Source organism: Rhinoderma darwinii, chromosome 13 (assembly GCF_050947455.1).
Source record: "Rhinoderma darwinii isolate aRhiDar2 chromosome 13, aRhiDar2.hap1, whole genome shotgun sequence".
Taxonomy (NCBI): domain Eukaryota; kingdom Metazoa; phylum Chordata; class Amphibia; order Anura; family Rhinodermatidae; genus Rhinoderma; species Rhinoderma darwinii.
In genome coordinates this window covers 28,023,566-28,047,912 of record NC_134699.1, presented here as the reverse complement: position 1 = coordinate 28,047,912, position 24,347 = coordinate 28,023,566, and the positions used below count along the sequence as shown (strand labels likewise).

The 24,347-nt window shown below is 41.3% G+C and overlaps 1 protein-coding gene across 1 annotated transcript in view; it reads right to left on the bottom strand.

Moving 5' to 3' along the window:
- The window catches only part of CNTNAP1 (contactin associated protein 1), an 80,895-nt gene extending 59,765 nt beyond the window's left edge, over positions 1-21,130 (bottom strand). Inside the window, exons 1-4 of the mRNA XM_075845590.1 lie at positions 20,901-21,130; positions 3,440-3,541; positions 3,121-3,317; positions 2,195-2,342 (exon numbers count right to left, since the gene is read on the bottom strand). Of these exons, the coding sequence (XP_075701705.1) occupies positions 2,195-2,342; positions 3,121-3,317; positions 3,440-3,541; positions 20,901-20,964 (511 nt within the window). The 5' untranslated portion in view covers positions 20,965-21,130. The remainder of the gene's footprint in view (positions 1-2,194; positions 2,343-3,120; positions 3,318-3,439; positions 3,542-20,900) is intronic.
- Positions 21,131-24,347: the final 3,217 nt, after the last annotated feature.

Here is a 24,347-nt window from a genome sequence, read left to right as displayed (position 1 = left end):
AAAATTATTAACACATACACAGGGATATTTTCTCTACAAACTGGGAGAGTTCTGAACCAATGGGGATTATGCATGATCAGTATAAGTGGCGGGCAGAGGCAGCTTCCTGCCTACGTGCGCATTCATTCATTTTGTTCCTTGATTTTCACAAAAAACAAAATCTATTAAGTTTGCTACTAACAATTAAAACTACAACTATTTTTTGTACCTTTTGGCCAAATGCATATGAAAAACTGAGCAGCTTTGCAAATATTTTTTATTAAACATATCCTACCATTTGGTGTACAGTCCTGGCCAAAAGTTTTGAGACTGACACAAATTTTGGTTCTCACAAACTTTGCGGTTTCAGTTTTGATAATGGCAATTTGAATTCACTCTAGATTGTTATGAAACGTGATTGGACGAATTGCAATTAATTGCAAAGCTATTCCCTGCCATGAAAATTAACTTAAATGGGTTTTCCGGGCAATAAAAATTGATAGCCTATCCTCAGGGACTCAGAGCCCGACCCATCAGCTATTGATGGCCTATCCTGAGGATACGACATCAATTTTTATTTCACAAAAACCCCATTTCCACTGCATTTCAGCCCTGCCACACAATGACCTGCTAACATAATTTCAGTGATATTCTCGTTAGCTCAGGAGAACGTGTTAACGAGGACAAGGCAGCATCATATCACTTTGTCATACGGATTGAATTATAAGAGCAGACTGGTTGCTTTAAAAGGGGGATGGTGCTTGGAATCACTGAAGAAGCCCCTTTCAGACTGTTTGGGACATCTGGAAGAATGATTGTCCGGAGAAGAAAAAGTGAGCGCTACCATAAGTCCTGTGTCATGCCAACAGTAAAGCATCCTGAGACCATTCATGTGTGGAGTTGCTTTTCATCCAAGGGAGTGGGCTCACTACCAATTTTGCCTAACAACACTTCCATGAATAAAGAATGGTATCTAATCATCCTCCAATAACAACTTTTCCCAACAATCCAGGAGCAATTTGGTGAAGAACAATGCTTTTCCTAGCATGACGGAGCACCAAGTCACAAGGCAAAAGTGATAACTAATTGGCTCATTAAATAAAACATTGAAACTTTGGGTCCATGGCCAGGAAACTCCCCAGATCCCAATCCCATTGAGAACCTGTGGTCAATTCTCAAAAAGCAGATGGAAAATCAAAAACACAGAAATTGTGATAAACTCCAAGCACTGATTAGACAAGAATGGGTTGCCATCAGTCAGGATTTGGCCGAGAAGCAGATATCCAGCATGCCCGGGCGAATTGTAGAAGTCTTGAACAAGAAGGGTCAATGCTGTAAACATTGAGTATTTGCACAAACCTGCTATATTTGTCAATAAATGTTTAAAAACGTATAAAACGCTTATAGATGTACTTCAGTATACCATAGAAACATCTGCCTAAAAGAAAAACAACCTAAAAACACTGAAGCAGCAAAATTTGTGTCAGTGTCAAAACTTTTGGCAAGGACTGTGTACTGATCCTATGCAGACTTATGTGCACCAGGTTGATTCAGTTGCTGATCTAGGAGAACAAACTATGTTTGCTAGCATACTTCTGAGCACATTAAAGTGTTGTATGGTCAGAGCAGGTTAGTGTTATTTACACACACAGCATGGTGTATAGCCATGAAGAGATGTTGGAATTGCATTTTTCCCCCAGAAATTACAGCTTGCACAGTCATGTCAGTGTAGGGGCGGAATGGGCAAGAAGAGACAGGTTAGAGCATTGAGAGAAGGTGGGGAGGAAGAAGCATGTTTTTACAGGGAACACCCACTGAGCTCTGAACTTGCAGCTCCACAAGCAGGCATATTAAAGAAAGCAGGTCTTGAAGATAAAAGAAGCATTGCTGAAGTCAACAAACATGGTGCAAGTTAAACATCTTTACAAAGGTGCACATACTAAAGATGGAAAAGTATATTTTTTTATTGGACCAACATGAAGTTTAAGTACCACTGATCTACATTTAACCCTTCCCTGAAAAAAAAATATATTTTGTCCATAGCAATCATTTACATATAATTTATATTAAATTGCGTTCAAGAAAAGCAATTACCCTATTCTTCAGAGCTTATAATTTCTGATACAAAAAGGGAGTGCATACCACGTTTAATTTGTAACCTTGCTAACAAAAAAACTCAAAAAATAAAGCCTACTGGCTATAGTGGTCAACTTACTGCTTTCACAGCCATAAAGTGCAACACGAAGACCGATCTTTCCCCTTGGATTCCAAGCTACAGGAATAAAACGAACATAGCGGGCCTTGATGGGATAGTAGAGTCGGTGCTCTGTCACTCCTGATGTATTGACATTGCCAAAGAATGTCTGTTTAAAAGTGTAACAGAACAAAAATGGCATTAATCAAGGCAGATGCCAACTTGTGTTACAGAACGCAATATTACTGTATCTATAATTATTATAGAGCAGTTTCAACAAAATACAGTACTTTATTTCCTATACTCTGCTTTCTCCGTCAGTCCTATTAACTCTGACTGGAGCGGCATCGCGCATGCTATACTGCCGCCCCATTCAAACTTCTCCAAATTGCAGTCATGCAGTAAGGAGGAAAGGGGAACTCGGGTCCCTCACTCTAGTGATCGGAAGGGCATCCCAGCGGTGTAGCTCCCAGCAATCAGACCTTTATCACCTACCCTGGAGAGATGTGATAAATGTCAAACTTGGAACAGCCCCTTTAAGTAAACGTTTTAATGCTGCTAGGCCTCCTAGAGAAAGCCTGTGAGTCCTGCTTCCTGCACCAACATACAGTAATTGACACCTTTCTTTCCTTCTATACAAACTCATACAAAAAAACGGTCAATCACTCTGTGTGTGCGGGGACGGGGAACCTGACTCTCAGGCTCTCTCTGAGTCTTGGCAGCATTTGAACAGAGTAGGATAGGAGACCTGACAGAACTGCTTTCAGAGAACCTTTAAGCCTTTATTTATTATAAAGATAACCCCTTGTTTTTGGGCTTAATGACCAGATATGTCAGCTGTTATTTTATGTGATGGTTCGCTAATAATTCTTTATTTCCAAACCACTCATGGCTAAAGTGTGAAAAACATTTTTGCTCACCTAAGATTTAATCATGTAAAGACTTACCCAGTTAGTTCCTTGCTGGAAGAATGGTTTCCAACTATCAGGACGGTCACCATACAGCAGGATGTACCTGGTAACCCAGTCATAATAAGTGTTGTGTGTTCCCTGAGTGGCTATTCCCATTATTTTATATTTCCTCTTCAGGTCTATTTGAAGCCATGGATTTTTATCTCCAGAGGAGGGAGACCACCCACTGCTGCCTGCAAAAGGAGAGCACAGGGAAACAGGGTGACCAGAGTATTCGTCACATATGCATCTTTAACATGCTTCAAATTTTGATGCAACATATCCTTTTATCCTTAGGCAGTCCAAGACACCTTACCGTAAAGTCGTGCAAAGTTAGCTGCATAAAAAATAGAGTATCTTGAGGAAGCATCAAATGAGGTAAAGTACAAGGGAGAAACAAGGTCATCGTAGCACCATTCTGAAAAGAAAAAAAATATATATCTTGTTAATAATGACACCAATTTAGAAAGGGCTGCCACCAGGCATAGACTAAGGCCGGACTCACACGAGCGTGTTCGGTCCGTGATATACAGTCCGCGTGTCGGCCGCATTTCCCAGACCGAACACAGTGCAGGGAGCAAGGCCCCTAGCATCATAGTTATGTACGACGCTAGGAGTCCCTGCCTCACTGCGGGAAAACTGTCCCGTACTGTAATCATGTTTTCAGTACGGGACACTAGTTCCGTGGGGAGACAGGGACACCTAGCATCATAGATAACTATGATGCTAGGATCGCGGCTCCCTGCACTAGTGTTCGGGCTGGGAAGTGCAGCCGACATGCAGACCGTATATCACGGACCGAACACGCTCGTATGAATGGTTTGTTTATTCTGATAAAAGTAACTCCACACACCAAATATTCAGTATTCTTTTTTAATTTGCGTTTGAGTATTACTATTCAGTACATAAGTCCATCATATGTAATATATGCTTCATATACAAGCAAAGATGTTTGAGAAACATCAAGAGTTCCTCAAGAAGATGATTCCAACAGGATCCATGAAAGGGAAGTCTTTTTGGGGGTAAAATAGCTACAGAAGGAAACAGAAGATAATTTATATAGAATACAGACGTAGCAGAACTACATTTATGTTTTAAGCCTTTGAGACTGTATTGTTTATGCATCATACTAACTTTGAGTTAGGGCCTGTTCACATCAGCGTTGTCTTTCCGTTGAGGGGTACCGTCAGAGCTTTCGTCGGGGGAATCCCTCAACGGAAAGGCTATGCTATTTATTCTGTAAAAAAAAAACGAAAAAAAAAAACTGAACCCTTTCGCGACGGTGACAAACGGAAACCATGAGCAAAGTATCCTTCACCATTGAGATGGTGATGCAAATGGAAGATATGGTTTCCGTTTGCCTTTCCATTGAGGGGTTCCCCCGACGGAAAGCTCTGACGTACCCCTCAACAGAAAGTCAACGCTGATGTGAACACACCCTAATAATCTCAGAAGTACAACATATTTAAAGATAGAACCCATGAATAGGTAATAATTTTTACCAGATTGGCTAGCCCATAAAATACAATAGGAGAAACGATACTTCTATTATTCTCTTTAGTTCTCCAAAGCGAACCCTATAGCCAGGCAAATCTGGCCAATATATCCTAATGGCCAGTGAATTGCAGACCGATAAAACTCAGAGCTGTAGAAAAGTTTGCTCATCTCTACAAAGGAAAATTGCCTTTTCTAGGGCATTTCACCTAGCGAACAGCACCTATAAATACGGTTACACTTTGTAGAGAATTCTAGCTTTACATGTGAGCATGTGTGGAAGCCAATAGAGACATAATTGGGCTCAGTTGCAGGATCAACGAAAACTACAAAAGACAAGTTGCTATAGATGTAGCCATCCCTACAGTAATTTGTGCATGAGGGGTGACAAACTCAGGTGTACGCCCAACTCAGACATATATGGCATATCCACAGGATATGCCATAACGGTTTGATATAGGCAGGTCCCTATCTCCACATGCAGGTGGAGTATGAGTGGAGAGGTTTCTGTGAATGTGTGAAGCACTCTCCGTTCACCTCTATGGCAACAGGGGCTCGGTCAACTACCGGCTACTGATTGGCTACCTGTCTCCACACTGCTACCAATTAAACTATTACATTTCCATCTCTGCGCTGCCGGATACATTGATCTCAAGGTTAAGATACGTTTTAACTACAGTATGCACCCCACTACCATGGCCCGACACCGCCCCCCCTCCCCCTTGTCTTCTCGCCGTTTATTATATCAGAATCAGCACTATTGCGCCGGACAGTTCCTGTAGCCGGCGCAACATTGCAATAACCATTACCTTCCGCATACCTCTTATTTCTTTTATATTTCACTATGTACACACATATATACATATTTTTTAATCCATTCGATTGACGTAAATATTGTTTTGCTGTACAATACTCCTTTACAACATATATTTGTGTTTAAATCCTCACTTGTACGCCCCTTTTAAAATGCTTTTGTTTTACACTCTTAAGTGGCTTAAGTAACGGCCACTCATGACGTCATTTATATCTGCTTGGCGGTTTTTTTTGCGTTCATAAACCACATTGTGTTTAGTTTTTTTATGTATATGGTCTGATGAAGACGCCTGTCCCGTGTTGAAACGCGTCACCTTATTAAAAGCTGAATTACTAATAACAAGCTTGATGAAGCAGCGCTATTTAGCTTACATTTTTTCATAATTGAATATTGAAACTTCGCGGTGGAGTCCTATTGTCCCTTCGGCTAGGAAGCAGCAGCAACTTAATCTCCTCTTTGTGATTTGTGCCTGGATATCGCACAACTATCTCAGGTGAGGGTAACACTTGCACCTTTGTCCAATACCGCTTGTCGTTGCACCATGAGGCGCTTCTTGCTTTATTTTTTTTTTACAGATAACAAGCCACTGAATTGTATGGCTGTTTATCATATTATCTTAGTTTGTGCCTTTTGTCATAAAGCCTGGGCTAGCCCGACGATATCTTCACCTCTATCTGTACCATAAAAAGACACTAGAATGTGGGAGAGTGTACATTCATTGTGTGCAAAATGTATCAATAGTGAAACCCGTTCAGATGGTGTGGCCAGCAACAACAGATGTTTTGTAGCTGGTGGAATCACTCTAATAATTGCAGTTATAGATTATCCGAGTTAATCCTCATCCAAGACATCCCCCACTGACATCTGTCCTGCTGCCTCCTCACTTTCTGTCTCCAGTCCTTTCTCAGCAGCAGATGGATATGAATTATTCCTCTGACAAATGCCTACTTTCCAGGTTTAAATACCACATCCGCAAAATTTTAAGACAACCTTCCCCCATAGGACTTGACAGGGACACAGTTTCTTACAAAATTATACCTGAGCTGTGTAATGTTGCATCTTTTGCTCTAGTTATATAATGATCACATGTTGCTAAAAGATGCAGCTCCGTGCTTCTAGGGGTAATGCCTACATATAGCTTTGTCATGTGCATGAGGCCTTCTATAGATCCACTCCTGGTTTTGGTGATTAAAAAAGGATCAAAACTTCACTGTGTGAGCAGTAACCTAGTATGTAGCCACAGACTATGCATAATTGACGATCTGACTATGTAAACCCGAAGTACTGTTTCTCAAAGGCTTCGTTCACACCTGCACTAGGGCTCCGTTCCAACGTTCCATCTGAGCTTTCCAACGGAGACCTGACCGACACAAACGGAAACCATAGGTTTCCGTTTCCATCACCATTGATTTCAATCCGGTATCAATGGTTTCCGCTTGTGTCCGTTGTGCAAGGGTTCCGTTGTTTTGACGGAATCAATACCATAGTAGACTACGCTATTCATTCTGTCAAAACGACGGAACCCTTGCACAACGGAGGCAAACGGAAACCATTGGCACCGGATCCGCCACCATTGAAATCAATGGACAGATTGGTAATAAACCTATGCTGATATTCAGTTATAAGTTTATTTTCATTGAGATACCCCGGGGTAGCATCTCTAAGAAAACCTTCAAACATTTTACACACAATGAGAGATCAATCTTACAGTTTCCAGGCTCACTTTTTTTTATCCCCTTTTAAATATTATTACCCTGTCTGCTATGTGCCAGTCCTGTGGAACAGACCCTGTCACTATAGAAGCCTGAAATATTAGAAATAATGGTCTGTATATCACTGTACTTGATTCCTTTAGAACAGTGTATTCCATCTGGACCGAGCAATATGTCTATTGCAATATGATTAAGGCGGCTCCGCACTTCTTCCTGGGTCAGACAGGTTAATGAAGAAACACTCGGTTGTCAACTGATCGGATCTTTAATGCAGCCTGAAAAATGGTTGCTTGTCGGTAGCACATCTCCCCATAGTAACAATGGATGTGCTGCCTTCAAGATGCAAATGTACGGGAATGAACTATACTATTAACCCGGATCATCTGCCTGTATAAAACCACCTTTAGCTTTACTCTCTTTGGCAAGAAGTCTTTCTGTCTCCAGCTTTACTGCCCTTATCTGTTTTGTTTTTAAAAAGGTGCCTTGTAGTGTTTTTTTACTGCCTTCTTATTTTAATACTGCAAATGCTTTCTTTTTATTATCTATTACATTTTTATTTATCCACATTGGTTTTCTCCAGTTTCCTTTTTTCCAAGACGGTCTGTACCTCTCACAATAAAAATTTAGGATGCATTTAGAAGTATCCCATTTAGTGTCTGTACCCTTTGAGAACATTGTCCCAGTCAATCTCTAAGTAGATAAAATTGGAGTTCAACGTGTTTGTGACTCTTTGATTAAACACCATATTGAAAGCAAAGTGGAAGTTTATTATATTATGGTTACAACCTGCACCTTTGTTTTTCTGTCAGGTCCAGTTCCTTAAGTTGGGGAAGGTTATCTTCAGTTATTGACACAAAACTTTTTCCATTATGAGATCTACAGGCTTCAGTTCCCAGTTTATATCTGGGCAGTTGAAGTCACCCGTAAAAACCTCATTAATCTATTTGCTTGAGAAGTTAATTTTTTGTGGATTCTGATATATTTGGTGGAATTTAGCAAATCCCTAACAGTATTTTATTATCTTTTTTTCCTCCATGTTTTTCCCTCACTTGTTAATTTCCCTCACAGATATCATCCCGTATTGTGGACTAGAGACAGGACTTCACATAAAGGAAAACCCATCCCCTTTTCCATTATTTATTTTTTGACAAAGTTTAACCCTGAAAGTTAATGGCCCAGTCATAGCGATCATACAGCCATGTCTCATTTATTCCCACTATGTCATACTTTCCTTCAGACGTTATGAATTCCAGCTCATCAATTTCATTTGTCAAGCTTTTAGCATTGGTCAGCGTACTATTTTTGAGGTTTTTGAGTATTTTTTATTTTCAAAATATATTTAATACCTATTCTAACCCCTCCCTCTGTTCCACCCCCAGTTTCATTAATAAGTTTCAGCTCTCTCTCTACACAATCCTGTCTTCTACATTTGTAGTTGCACCCCTGTTCCCTAGCTTAACCGAATGAGGGCAGATATATATATATATATATATATATATACACACACACACACACACACATCACGGGTTTAAGCTTGCTGCCCGAGCGATTGGAGAGCAGACAAAAGCAGTTTTCAACGCTTATGTCTTTGTGCTCACATACACAGCACTGAATGAGTGATTCGTATAGAATGAAGGCAGCGCCACTGACTCTATTGGCCTCAGTGGTCATGTGACTGGTCACATAATTGCTGGGATGTCGAGAATAGGAGTCTGCTGCTGGATCTAACTAAACCCAGCACAGCCCTAACAGTGAAAATAGAAACTATAAGGGCCAGTTTACACAGAGTTTTTTTCGACATGTTTTTGACGCGGAAAACGCGTCAAAAAATGTCCGAAAATGCCTCCCATTGATTTCAATGGGAGGCGGAGGCGTTTTTTTCCCGCAAGCGGGAAAAAGAAGCGACATGGCCTATCTTCGGGCGTTTACATCAATGGGAGGCAGAGAAAGCGTATTTCTCGGCTTTTTGAACGCGGCGCTCAATGGCCGCGGGCGAAAAACGCAACGAAAATCGGCATGCAGGCAGAGCAAAATCTGCCTCAAGATTGCAAACTGAATTTTGAGGCAGATTTTCTGCCTGCAAAAAACTCAGTGTGAACCCAGCCTAACAGGCCTGACTTCCCCCGTGAATGGAGCTGCATTTTTCTAGTTACAGTGTAAAAATATAGTGTAAAAATATCAAATTAAAAACCAGTGGAGAGACACGCCATAATATAAAAAGTTGTAAAAAACAAAAACAAAAAATAAAAATCACATAAAAACACCCTGTAAAAAATGCTTGCCCCACCAATCATTATTGCAATGCTATTGTAAAAGGTTTGCCTGACACAGGTTTTGTGTCGACGCTCGGGGTTAATCAGCCTTCATCAGCTCCAAGGTCTGCTAGAGTGACGCGATCTGTTACCACTCAGGCTTGCAGGCTGAGGAGAGGGAGAACCTATCACAGCCTGGCCTGACGGTTCTAGCTCCCGCCCTTGGTCTATTTATACCCTAACTTGCAGCATGGTCCTTGCCTGTGATTCTCTAGTTTCCTGGCTCTGCTGTTCCTGCTATTTACCTGATTGACCGCTGTAACCTTTTGACCCTGGCTTGCCTGACTATTCTCCTGCTCTGTTTTGCTACTACGTACTCTCCTGGTTTGATTTGGCTCGTTCACCACTGCCTGTTGCTCACGGTTTTCCGTGGGCAACTGCCCTTACTCCCCTTTGCTTCTGTGTGCCCTTGTCTTGTGTGGTCTGTCTTTACACTTACTGAGCGTAGGGACCGTCACCCAGTTGTACGCTGCCATTTAGGACGGGCCATGCAAGTAGGCAGGGACTGAGTTACGGGTAGATTAGGGCTCACCTGTCGTCTCCCCACCCCGTACTATTACAGCTATCCATGACCCAATTACCCTAAACTAGATCTGTAATATATTACAATTTATGGTAGACAATGATGATCACAAATAAAAAGTCTATTTTAGAGTAACATTATATTACCAGAAAAAAATAGCTAAAATGTAAAAATGCTAAGAAAGCAAAAATTATGAGTATAAAAATGATAAGAATCCTGCATTAATAACAAAGAAAAACATTGGAAAAATCACGTTGCTAGAACAAAAAAAAAAAAAAAAGGTTATAGCCGTGCTAAAAATGCTGGTCCTAAACCGGTTAAATACCCCTCCAACCCACTAGCTATCTTCTCCCCAAGCACAGCTGCACCGTCTCCATTCAGGTGCAGCACAACAGAGAAGTCAGACCGTTTCTCCAAGAACCCAAAACCTTCCTTTCTACATTAATTCTTGAGCCACGTATTCACCTACCTGATCTCTCATAAAATACTATGCTATAGGTCCTTGCCCTAAACTTACAGCCTAGTGGTCCTATTACACGGCCTTGATATGAGCCGTGAAAACGAGTGCCGATCAACGAGACAGCTCACAAGGAGCAATGCTTGGTTATGAACGGGGACGAGCGATCGTTACTACGATCGTTCGTCCCCATCCATTTTCATCATGTCGGCAGCACATCTCCCTGTTTACACAGGATGATGTACTGCCGACAATGATAATATTTAATGCTACATAAGCGACACGATCAGCCGATGAACCTGGCTCGTTCATCAGCTGATTGTTGTCCTGTTTACACAGGGCAATGATCAGGAATGAGCGTTCATATGAACGCTGGTTTCCCAGATAATTGACCCGTGTAAAAGGGCCTTTAGTCCCTGAAATCAGTTTATCTTGGAGAAAAGGGTTGTCCAATTTTTATTTATCCAGTGGCGAAGGGTTAGCAAATCTATATATCACACATATGACTTTAGACATCCTGCGCTAAACACTAAAACATAACAATCCACTGCCTATTAACAATTAATGTACAACCTCTTGATTCTCCTACATACAACTGCATATAGATAATGACATAAGTAATAGATCATAACACCATATTCAAGTGTGGCCTCTTCAACGAATTCACTTAGAGTTGAATTAAACAACATGTATTTTTATATATTCATCTGAAATAGTGACCTTTTTCTATGTACTAATATAAAAATAGTATAAAAATATATTTCACTAGGTTCTAAAGTATAAATGATCTATAAGTATATTTTCACTTGTACATTTCTTTCATGATGGCAATTCTATGATGAGCTAAAAAGGCAAAGACAGAGAAGGTGACAAGAGGATAGGTCAAAAAAGGCTGCGAAATGCAGCAGTCATCATTGCAGTGGCCATTCAGGCTCAGTCAGCATTGTTTAGATTCTGCTTATTCAGTGTGGAGAAGATGCAGAATCCTCGCTGACATTACGCTTTTATATACAGTCCTTCCAGGAAGTAATGGCACAGATGCTCTCTAATGAAAAAATATATCCATAGTGTGCTACATTCTACTTTACAATCTATTGAGTAATACCATTTCACAACTGATCTACATTATTATATAGCGGTCAGGTGAAAAATGCAAATTCTAAAAATACCTTCTCCGCTTCCATCAAAGTGTGGAACGCAGTGTAACATGTAATAAAAAGCTCCCAGAAATTCCAGTCTGGACATTTTTGTTCCTTTTAAATGCACACATTTTTTAAAGTTTTTTTTATCACAGTTATGTGATAATGCGTTAAGGGGTTGTCCACTACCGGACAACGGATGACCAATCCACCGGATAGGTCATCAGTATATCATCGGTGTAGGTCCAAAAACCAGAACCCGCATCGAACAGCTTCTCCAGCTGCCTTCGGGCACTTGATGTCATTGCACAGTATGCAGTGTACAGAGCCGGAAGCAGATGGCTCTGTACATTGCATAGTGGCCGTGCTGCAGAAATGCAATTCTGCTCCTATTCACTTGTACTAGTACTGCAGCTCGGCCGATAATGAGTGACCGGAGCCATCTGCTTCAGTCACGGACGTCCGGTGCCTGGTGGCAGCCGATCGGTGCGAGATCTGGGTGTCGGACCCCCACCGATCAAATAATGGTGACCTATCCGGTTGATAGGTCATCAGTTGTCCAGTAGTGGACAACCCCTTTAATGTACATGTGAGTCACAAAGATGTTCTATGAGGCGGTTTTTAGAGTTGAAACACATTAAACCAAAGTTTCACCTGTACAAATGTCACGGTAAAAAACCTAATGAAAAAAAAAAAAGGAATACTGTAAAGCTCTGTAAAATCTTAGCACACTACCGCTAGGTGTATGGACACTCTATAAAGTAATTCTGAAATGTTCAATTAGCTCCTGACATGTCTGTTTTAGTAAACGCTTGTATTCAGGTTAATACAAATAAAGTAACTTTCTAATTAATTAATAATTATTGCTCTTTTACGTGTCCCACGTGGCTGTCCGCATGTAAACAATGGAGCCACGGCTCGGCGCGTACAACAGTCATGTGACCAGGGTACATGGCCAATTAATTCAATAGATCTGATGCTATTTGTTCAGTATCAGATATTTTACTATTAGCAGCCATGTGATGAGATTACATGGCCACTGTATGGAGATGAAAGGGGCACAATATACAGGGGGCATAAAGGATGAATCATTTTTATACAAGTAAAATAAATTACTTTATTTATATTAACACGGCCAATGCTAATAACATATATAAGCCTGGAGAACCCTATTAAGAGCAGCCATATCCAATCTACATAAATAATATAAATGGATCAGATGATAGGCATATGATCTATAATTCTTTAATGGAGTATGTATGTATGTATGCTTATACCATTCTATATGATATTCACATTCTGATTAATACTTATGAATATTCATGTTTGACCGTGAATATAAATGTATTCCATTTGAAATGCAGGGAAAAAAGAATTGCCTATGAGATATTTCACACTATATCAATACAGTTAATGAATTATTCTATCATTTTATAATTTCAACATTTTCAGATTCTAGCATTTTTAAGGATATTACTAGGCAGAAAGTTATCAACAAGAAAATTCCCTCCCACACCAACTTTACATTTAAGAGAATAAAACTTTAAGAGCTTTGGTCACTGTAGAGTGAAATTCCCTTTTTGAAAATCGAACTAAAAATATGTATTTTATTTTTAGTGTCCGTTCGCACCATTTTCCAGGAAATTGTAATTAATTGCAAATGAGTTGCATATTACGGAATGAGACTACAGGTGGAGCTCTGTCATGTACCAGTTAGCCGTCCGGAATTACTGCTCTACACACTGAAACTACAATCGAGGAACCCCTGAAAATGTGATCCACATCATGTGACCACTCGCATTCAGGTAACACTGTCCAGGTATATAAACAGGTGAATAATAGGTTATTGAGGAGTAGAAGTTCTAAAGTATTTCTACATAAAGCAGCATCTCATCACCATGTCTGTCAGTGTCTGTGAAGAGCAGCACTTACATTGTGTTTTTTTTAAAGTTAACTTTATTAATAACATGACATCACCTAATGTATGTGAGCAGAATCTCTAATACATGTATATTAGAAAACTGTATAATTCCCTATTCTATAAATAGGTTAAAAAAAAAAAAACCTTTAACCCAATTTTTTAAGTCACATTCAAAGAGCTATAATTCTTTTATTTTTCCGTCAACATCGTTTGCATAAGGACTTTTTCTGGCGGGACAAGTATTTTTTTTAATAGCACCATTTTGGGGTACTTCTAATTTATGGATTAACTTTTTTTTTACTTTTTTAGTGGAGTACTGGAAAAAAACACAGAAATTTCACCATTCTTTTTTGAGTCTTAATTTTACGCAGTTTACCGCGTGATATAAATAACAGAATAACTTTATTCAGCGGGTCGTTACAATTGCGGCGATACCAAATATTTATATTAGGTTTTTTATGTTTTACTACTTTTACACAGTAAAAACACTTTTTTTTCAAAATTATTTGTTTTTGTCTCGCCATATTTTAAGAGCCATAACTTTTTTATTTTTCTACCAATGTAGCCAGAAATTCTGTCATTGCGGGTTAATTAAAGTGTTTAGGTGGCATTAGCATTCGCATATATATATATATATATATATATATATATATATATATATATATATATTGTATATTTATTGCATATATGAGTTAATATTAGCCTGAACTTTGATTCACACCAATAGTCATGAGGCACAAAATATTGGATAAGACCAGTCGAGGCAGCTTCCATCTGGTCTTATAAAGAATGTCTTTGTTAGGCTTGAAAACATGCACAGTATATGAGCAAGTGTGACCTTCTAAAGACAAACGGGCGTACATAGAAATTACGGGTCCCCATTGCAAAAGTGATAAAAAAGGCCCCCCCAGAGAGAAAAAAATAAATTCTTGCAAACTGCTTAATTACGCTGCTGATATAATACTGTATACAAAGGCTAAATAACGCCGTAGTGTACAAAATCAGTAGGTGAACTCCCCTGCATTTCTGCATAAAATCTCTACAACAGATACAGTATGTTGTAAAATAAATTTTCCACTAGGTGAATGGTATTTTAGGAAAAGCCATTACAATAATTGAATATATTTTCATTGCAAAAAACATGGATCAAGGAACATACAACACACAGCACAGGAATTATACAAAAACCCTGCGTCCACCACAAAACAAGGCCTGTAACCCCCGCCTCCCACAGTCCCCATACAACACCCCTTATTTAACCCTTATTTCCACATAATACACAAAACAACGTCATATAGAATCCTGCCCACCTCCCCGCCTCCCACAGCACAGAGTATCTGAAGTCTCCCCTTCCCCGCCTGTACTACACATGAACTTGCAAGCCGCAGCCACTTACCAGCCAAGAGGTCTGCAGGTGACTTTTTCAGCTTCTCCAAGATGCTGGTGTGAACAGAGTCCAGCTTTCTCCTCCTCCTGGCATTCATTTACATGCAGGAGGGAGCTTGAGGCTTACAGTAGATGTTATCAGCCATCCTTCCTCTCTTTCCCCTGCACAGGACTTCCATTTTTCTGATTGGTGGAGCACCTATCAGCTCACAGGCTTTATACCAATCAGAGTTTCTCCAAAAGCAAAAGGGAAGGTAGCAGCAGCTGCTAGGAGAAGGACATATGATTTCAGAGCAGCCTCCGAGCAGCTGTATCAGCCTGCATGAGAGATATTTAATCCCTGTCTCTGCCACCAATTGTCATCTTACAGTTAGGGGCCCTGGGCTCCCATCTCCCTTGGGCTTCATAGCAGTTGCCTTCTCTGCAATGGTAAGTACACCATTTTTAAAGACCATGACCATATAAGGAATGCACCCTGCTTCATCACATAACTAAATGTATAAATACGTCAGCAGTAGTATCTACGATAAATTAACTGAATCATACACGCGACACAAAATGTTTGGTTATGTTTGTCCACTTGCTTCAATACTAATAGAACTATTCTAACAAAGAAACCTCAGAAGGGGATTGACTTCCACACTAATTTTTGTGTATGTGTCTCCTTTTCCAATGGCCGTTGTCATTGTTTAATTAGAATCACAGAGTGAACTGAACCAGGTAGCCTTTGTCTATCATCTAAAAGCAAGGCTACTCGCTATACACTAAATGGAATACAATTGGAGATAACCGAACAAGAGCCGGACAAGAGAAGGACCTGGGTATTTTGGTTACAAGTAAGCAAATGAAGATTTTAGAATGTATAAAAATAGATAAAAACTCTGTGATTCCAATGTAATATTACAAATTGTGCATAACACATCTAAAATATGGGATTTCGTTTTGGGCTCCACATAGTAAAAAGCATAGGGGAGCTGGAGAGGTTTCAAAGATGGGCAATTACATTATTCAATGAGATGGTAGCTCTCTCTTACAAATAGAGGCAAGAAAAATAAGGACCCATGCCCACTTCAGTTTTTTCCTTCAGGGTGCTAGACGTTTTTCTGACGGCTAGCACCCTGACCCATTCATTTCAATGGGGCCATGCACACTTCAGTTTTTTTGTTGGTCCCGTTGCTCCGTTCCGATCCAAAGTAGAGCATGTCCTACTTTGGTCCGAGATTCCGTGACCGTGAGGCCCATGCAAGTCAATGGGGCCGTCAAAAAAACTGAAGGCACACAAAAGGCATCCGTGTGCCATCTGTGTGTGACGGAGCCGTTGCCTAGCAACGGCCGGGCGGGCATAAAAACATAACAGAAATATTACACTAATCGGCAGCCACTTGTCTCTATCAATCACTGATCGAGAAAAGAGGCTGCTGATTAAAAATAAAATAAAAATCAGTTCATAGGTACCCGGTCGTTGTCTTGGTGACGAGTCCCTCTGCTTCCTCCAGTCCGACTTTCCTGTATGACGCGGCAGCCTGTGATTGGCTGCAGAGGCGGTCACCTGGGATGAAGCGTCATCCCTGGAGGCCGGCCTTCTGACATCAGCCTGACATGCGTGACCGCCACTACAGCCTGTGATTGGCTGCAGCGACGACATGGATGAAACGTCATCGCTGGAGGACGGACAGGAGGAAAGGAAGTATGAATTTTTTTTATTTTTTTTTATAACATTAAAATTTTATTTTCCGAGCGCCGAGCATGGTACTGTCCAGGGTGCTGAAAGAGTTACCGCCGATCAGTGCAGGCCATTAACTCTTTCAGCACCCTGGACAGTACCATGCTCGGCGCACGGAAACTGAAACACGGAGTGCACACGGCCGCTAAAACGGGAACACGGATCTGTGACAAACGGCCGTGAAAAATGTGTCGGAAGTGTGCATGAGGCCTAAGGCTTTTTCAGTGGACAAAAAAAAAAAAAAAAGACACTCTATATGTGTGGTTAATACAAAGAACTGGCACGTGATTTATTCATTCATTCAAATAACTGTACAAAGGACTAGGGGACATTCTTTAACTGTAAAGAACCCTTTCTTTCACGTGTTGAGTTGTTAATCTTTGGAATGACCTACCTCAAGAGGAAGTAATGGCACATACAATGATGGCATTGGGCTAGATGCTTATCTAATGACAGATGGCCTTCAGGTTTATAAAGCATTTAGAATTGAATGATGTGAGAAAGGTTGAGGTTGAACATGTGTTTTTTTTCAACCCATGTAACAGCTAATTGCCAATGGTTCCAGCAGCCAGCTCATAGTCATTCACATGACAACTCAACGCTTAAAGCACTCACCCAGCATAATTTCAGTGAAACTCACTAGCCCAGAAAAGGAACAGAGTAGTGGTGGTGTCCTTCAGAGACAAGAGTCTGTTTGAGCCAGTGTACGTTTTACTTGGTTTTACAGTGTGAACAAGTGAAGTATGCTGCAGTAAACCACATTGCATAATTTCAACAACCATTTAACTTATAGCAAGTTCCACCCAAAATATGTTTCAATTCACAGAAATTAGGCTACTCAATGGAAAAAAGGAAAAGAGGCGGCAATAGTAATAAGTAGTGTCCATTGGTTGATCAAGCATTCAAAAGTCAATGGCGGAAGTGAACATATGCCCAGTCATCACATAGCAGCAATAAAACGAACCGTATATTACTTGGAAGAATCTAAGTAGTGCATCAATAATGTAACAAGAAATGAAGCATTGTTGGCAGAACATCAGAAACACCACAAGATTGGTTGATAGAGAAGAGTAGTAAAAGACCCATTTACTGCTGTTCAGAAGAAATGGGAAAGGGAGATACAACAAGCACGGATCAATAAACAACAATATAGAATGGAACAGAAAGACAAATTTATCATCTCTCCAACAAAAAAAAAAAGGTTACCAAAGTTTTGCGTTTTTTTTAAACTTCCTATTGGTCACACGTATAGTATGTCTAGTTAGGCTGGGTCCGCCTATCAGTTGTGTCCGACTAGTTGTTTTTAGCCTGAGCCGGACACAACTGATTAAAATATTTACACTCTGTGCACCGGTCCGGCATCCATAGCCGGACAGGAAAATGCATGCAACGTTTTTCTGTCTGGCGAAGGTAGACATGCGGTGTTAAAACCGACGCAACTCGTGCCGGAACTGCTCCCTCAGGAAAGCATGGGATCAGTTCTGGCATCAGTTTCAAAAACTACGCCGGATCAACAGATTTATGGAAACGGAGCCTGGGAAAGATGATTAACGTTCAGCTTCAACTGGTATATTTATATCCCTCTCATAATTATTTACACAGTGCAGTGCAGGATGTGCCTGATGAACATTGAAGAGGCCGCATCACCACTGCCCCTTCAATCAGATGAACGGCGGAGTTGGCGGGAGTCGGACCCCCAACGATCTGATATTGATGACCTATAGTAAGTATAGATAATCAATATGAAATACCAAACAAACCCATTTAAGGTCGGTGAATAGGCAGCATTTTAAAAATTTTAGTAGAAACAACCTACTACAATTTTTCTGTACATTAGTCAACTGATAAGAAATTCATCTACAATAAAAGTAGATATATATTCTTTTTTTATGGCCGAAAACAATATTTACAATGAGAAAACCAAAACTTGAAACCTCAGGTAGAGTATTGGCTGAAGATTAGAACACTCCGCTCCATCTTAAAGCCGGGTTCACACGTAGCGTAAACGCTGCAGAATTTCCGCAACAAAATTCTGTGCAGAAATTCCGGAGCATTTGCAATAGCAGCAAAGTGGATAAGATTTTGAAAATCTCATGGCCACGCTGCAGAAAAAAATTACACAGCGAAAACGTTCATAAATTGACCGATGGTGCGGAATTTAAATCCGCAGCATGTCAATTTATGCTGCGTTTTCGTTGATTTTCTGTTGAAGGTTTCCCCCATTGAATTCAATGGGGATGTAAAACCTGCAACAGAAAGCCAAGTGTTACGACTTTTGAGGCGGAATCGCACCGATTTCGCTGCAAAAATCGCAACTCAGAAAAAAAAACGAAAAAAAAAACATACCCAGAATTTCCTGCTTCTTTCTCCAGTTTGGCCTCCTGAGATGACATTTAATCCCATGTGACCACTGCAGCCAATCACAGGCTGCAGCGATCACATGGGCTGTAGCATCATCGAGGGAGGCCGAACCGAACGGTAAAGAAGGGAACGTTCGCCATGACAACAGCCTAGGTAACTATGGGCGTGGTTTTTTTTGCTTACCGCAGCGGAATTTGTGGTGCGGTTTTTCAGCCGGAATGCGGTGTGGTTTTTTTTTGGGGACGGAATGTGCTGTGGGTTCCAGGTTGGATACGCTGCGCGGTTTTAATGCAGCGTATCCGACCCGTGGGAACATACCTTAAAGGTGTTTATTATTAGTTCTGCCTGTGAAGTTCAGGCAGCAGAGTTAGGTGAAATATCTGATCACGTCTCATACTATAATGCTTGATGCAGGAAAGAATCCTACCTCTGCAAACCTGAGTATTGTTATTTTGCAAGGAGACGGACTGCAGGAGGTCTGGTTAAGGCACCTAGAATTAGGCCACTGACATACATGCATACACAGGACCAAGCCACACCCCGAAATCTCAGAAACAGAAAGAAAGGAATGGTAGAGGCTGGTTGTTTGAGAAATCCAATTTCCAGCCAAAATGAAGTTTTCCCTTTTCGGCTGGAGATTGACGTAACCTTGTCTGCCTGCCTAGGTCATGAGTGATAGAGGAATGAAGAAGAACTAGCAGCTTAAACCGAATGGACAAGCCTTAAATCCACAGCTTATAAGTACATTATTAATAAAGAACTAAAACATGATACTACAGAATGTAAAGGAAACTAACAAATTAAATTCATACTTAAATTCATACCAACTGAATTTACTGAGACTTAAATCGAGGAATTCTATCGTTTCTGTATCATAATGCTCTATAAAAAGACCACAAGTTCTCCCTCTATATTGATTTTGCAAAATTTCTCCGAGTATCTTCTGTAAAAAGAGCCCCAAATTCCATTGCACGCAATCTGTGTCCTTCGCCCAGTGAATGACAACCTGACTTTCTTCGGAACACATAGACAAGGTTATATCCAAAGGTAATGAATGCAGTTGATATTGGTATGAATTGAAATCTGACTGATCACCCAGGACTAAGGATACGCAGGGCAGGGTGGTGACGGTACTGCAGTGAGGTCACATGAAATAAAGTTCTGCATTATGGTCCATTAACCCCTCTTCAGACTCATGCAATAACCCACACCCTATTGCCTCTGAAAGCATGTGCGTGTCAAATTTGAAAACGTTAAAGGGGTTAAACTTCCATGAAATAAGAAAATAAAATGAAAATCATCCCCCTTTATGTCACTCTTTGCACAGTTCAAATTAATTACTTGTACTGATAACTGCGATCAGAACGGTTCTGGTTGCTTAGCAATGTATTTTTTTTTTCAGACATCTTTAAACACATATTAAGTACTGTTATGTGATTTCTCTGAATCTTGGACAGGACCCAAAAAAAGATAAACCAAACACCCACAGATAAAGCAGCGACTGCAGATCTGGCTTGAAACACTGCAGTAGGAAACCCCCCAAAAACCAAATATATGAGATACTGTGGTAGTAAAAGTCAGAAGAACCGATGCTCTAGGACTTTCCTAAAAACATTTTTGTTATAATCTCTAAGTAGATAGACCTAAAAGAGTCAAGATTTGAACATATCATGAATGGCATACTGCAGAGAGTGAGGCTTTCAGCCTGCAGGCGTTTTGATAAGGATGCCCGTGGTACAAAGGCATGACCAAGGAAGGCTGGTGCATGGGATAAGGAGTACTGCAATGCAGGGCATAGTTTGGTGTGCCTGCATGTGCTCCTAGCACTGCATTGCAGATCACAACTTTATGAAGCCATCATGCCTGCTCTCTCCCTAAAATAACAAACATAATATATTTAAGTTTCAAAAAGTCATTTCTAGATCTTCTACTTACCTGCCAGGGTTAGATGTCCTCCCTGGAGCGCAGCAGCCCATGTGAGTAATAATAAGGGATACATGATTTTTTTTCCTCTGGGAATTTAGAATCTTGTAGCGTTAGACATGAGCTGGTCCGGAGGCTTCTAAAGATGCATTAAGCTGGGACAAGGGAGGGAGGATCAGCTTTCTCCGTACTGAAGCATAGTAGCAGCGCAGAGCTAAGTGTGCTTAGTCTATCATTCCCACACTGTGGCACAGAGCATCCTAGAAAGGATGGGAGGAGATCACATGACAACCTTCAATTGAAGCCAGAAGGAAGACATCTTTGTTAAGGGCTAGTTATTTTTAGTTGTAGGAACTCACGCACTAAATTATTATAATTAAAATAGGTCCTTAAAGAATAAATGGTAACAAATAAACAAAGAGATTATTTAATTTGATTCTGCACAAGGAAACGGTCATGTACAACCTGAAAAAAGTTGGTATAGTTATTATAGATATGTTCAATTTAAGCCAAAAGTAAGCGATTTGCAGCAAATATTTATAATGGTAAAACCTAACAAATAAGGCCAAACCTGTGGCCTGTGTACCTCAGGGGGTAAATGCCATGTCTCTAGGGGGTACGAACACGGTGCCTATTCTGTGCTTTTTTTTTAGGCATCATAGTGTATGATCATAGCCACACTGCCCCCTCAAACAGTGAAAGCAACACTGTCCTCTAAAACAAAAATCAGCCAGTGTGTTCCCTATTAGTGCCAGTCAAAATCCCTTCCAATAAGTTACTTTGATGTCATTTGTTTGAGTAGGCTTAGGCTTCTCCTGCTTGGGAGAAAGAATCACTTAACACACCCTCCCCCTCCCAAACTTGATCCACTGTGTAACGTCCGCAGTCACACACCGCAGACTCCTCTCATCCTGCCAACGCCTTCCTTCCCGGAGATGCCAGCACATGCGGCCGTCCTGGCCTACAGTGACCACTAGGGTGTGCAAGCGAGCTCAGTTCCGGCCTTAAAGGGCCAGCGTGCACATGTTTAGAATTGTCTAATCACCCATGGATAACCCTGGACTATAAGAAGGGCCCTGGCCCTTCACTCATTGCCTGAGCTTTGTGGTGTTTTCCCGTGTCAGTCTAGTATTTTCCTGTTCCCAGTGTTCCCGTTACTGCTACCTGTATCCTGTATCTCATGCTACCTTTTTTCTGTGCCTTAAGAGAATTGGGGTCGTGCTGTGTTACACACACCACGCCTGGTGTCTGCTGCAAAGGTCCCATCTGAGCCTAGCCATCGCTACGGTCTGTACTACCACAGGTACCCTTGCTCGGACTATAGACTTGACTTGGTACACTGTTTGGCCAGCTGCTATCCCGCTATGGCGGTACGGCTCAGTGGGTCCACATACCCACCGATCGTGACACAAGGCAGTGCTTCTACAGCTCTATCATCAGTTCTATCAAAGATGCAGCAATTTAAAAAAAAGACAACTGCATCTTTATGGAAAAGAGTGCTATCAATTGACAGCGGAACCTTCCCATGGGGAAAGAAAGAAAACAAGCAGTAAGCCGGTTGTGGTCCACTAGGCCGAGTATTGCCAGACCAACCTCTGTATCAGGGAGGGGCATCCTTAGCCCTGTGCATGTCAACAAGCCAGCCAGTCATTATCTTCCTGCTTTATATGTGTCCAAGACTTGTGCCTTTCATTTCGATACAAACTTTATATTTTCCCTGCTTTGGCCGGTTGTAAAGATAACTTCGGTCTGAGTAAAGATTGAGTTTTGCAGTCAATCTTCTGCTTCACACCATCTTTGCCACAATGGAACTGCACTGTTCCCTTTTCTCCGCCAACTTGCTGAGGACCACACCTTACAAGCTCTGTATAAGGACGAGTTGGTGAGCTACCATTGCCACTATTGTAACATTTCAAGAGTGAGAAGTCTATTTGCACCCCCTTTTGGCCCTTTTAGAAATACAACCTTTTTAGTAAAAATGACTGTTGGCATCATACCAAGGCTTAATGCTATTACTTCGCAGAAAAACTTGCCATTCCTTCTTTTTTTCTTATTCAAAGTTTTATTAAGTTTCAGTACACAGAGTTACAAGACATAGTAGAGGGAAGGCCTCCACACAGTAAATTAACAAACAAACAAGGTCAAAGACCAAAGCAAAAACCCACTAAAACAAAATCAGAAATGTGCATCACAACCCCATTTAAGGACATTATTCAGTATATGTCGGCATCATGAATGAGTTCATAAGCAAAGCATCAGAGCATACATTGAGGCCACTTAATTGAAACGGAGAAGGAGAGGCACATTACCCTAGACAGGGGAAAAGAACAAATAGAAAAGGCCCCAAGAGAGGGAGGGAAAGGAGGGAAGGGCGAGGGCATGAGGATCCTGGACTCCTGTTCCGGGGTATTATGAATGCAGCCAGCAGAAAATAAGCACCACCGTACACTTCACAGGGGCATAGGCCAACTCAGGTTACGGCCGTGAGGTATGAAGAAGAAGAAAGGAACATTATCCATGGCGACCATGTAGACGTATATTTTACCACCGCTGCCGGGGAGTGAGCTACCAGGTGTTCCATGCGCTGTATCACGGCAACCTCCCGAAACCATTCATCTAATGTTGGAGGCATTGCAGTTTTCCATCTGCGCGGGATCACTGACTTTGCCGCCTGAAGGAGATGTCTAGTTAAGGAACTTTTATAAACGTGTATTGGCATCGGGAACATAAATAAAAGAGCAGCTTCTGGGGAATCGGGAACAGAAACTCCAGTAACCTCCAGTATTAATTTAAGTACTGTATCCCAAAAACTCCTCAACAAGGGGCAACTCCACCAAACATGTGACATGGAGCCTCCCGCGCCACCACAACGCCAACAACTGTCCGACACAGATGGAAACCATTTATGCAGAGCCGCCGGGACCCGGTACCATCTAGAGACAATTTTGTAACTAGTTTCCTGGGCCCTACTGGCTATAGAGGCTTTTTGAGAAAGGGTAAAACACCTCTTCCATTGTGCTTCTGTAAATGTAGTCTGTAATTCTCTCTCCCAGGCCCCGCAGAAGGAGGGGAGTTGTTGGGATCGCTGTGCAAGTAGTAGTTTGTATAATGTGGAGATGGTGTGGGTAGGGGGCTGGGTGGAGACACAGAGGCGTTCAAAGTCAGTTAACGACCGGTGGAGATGTGCGCGTCGATTAACGGCTCCATAAAAGTGCTTTAACTGGGCGTATTCATACATACGGCTAGGAGAGAGCACGTCATCGGGGCAGATAGAGGTTAAAGGGAGAAGAGAGGAGGCAGAGAGGACCTGGGCAAAATACAAGGGGTTGGTGGGTGACCTACCTAGGAAGGAGCGACCAGCCTTACCAGCAGGAAAGGCAGGATTGTCCGTAACCGGAGTTAAAGGACCCAGGGGGTCAACCAGCGTACTTCCAGGCTTTATGCGCCTCAACGCCACAA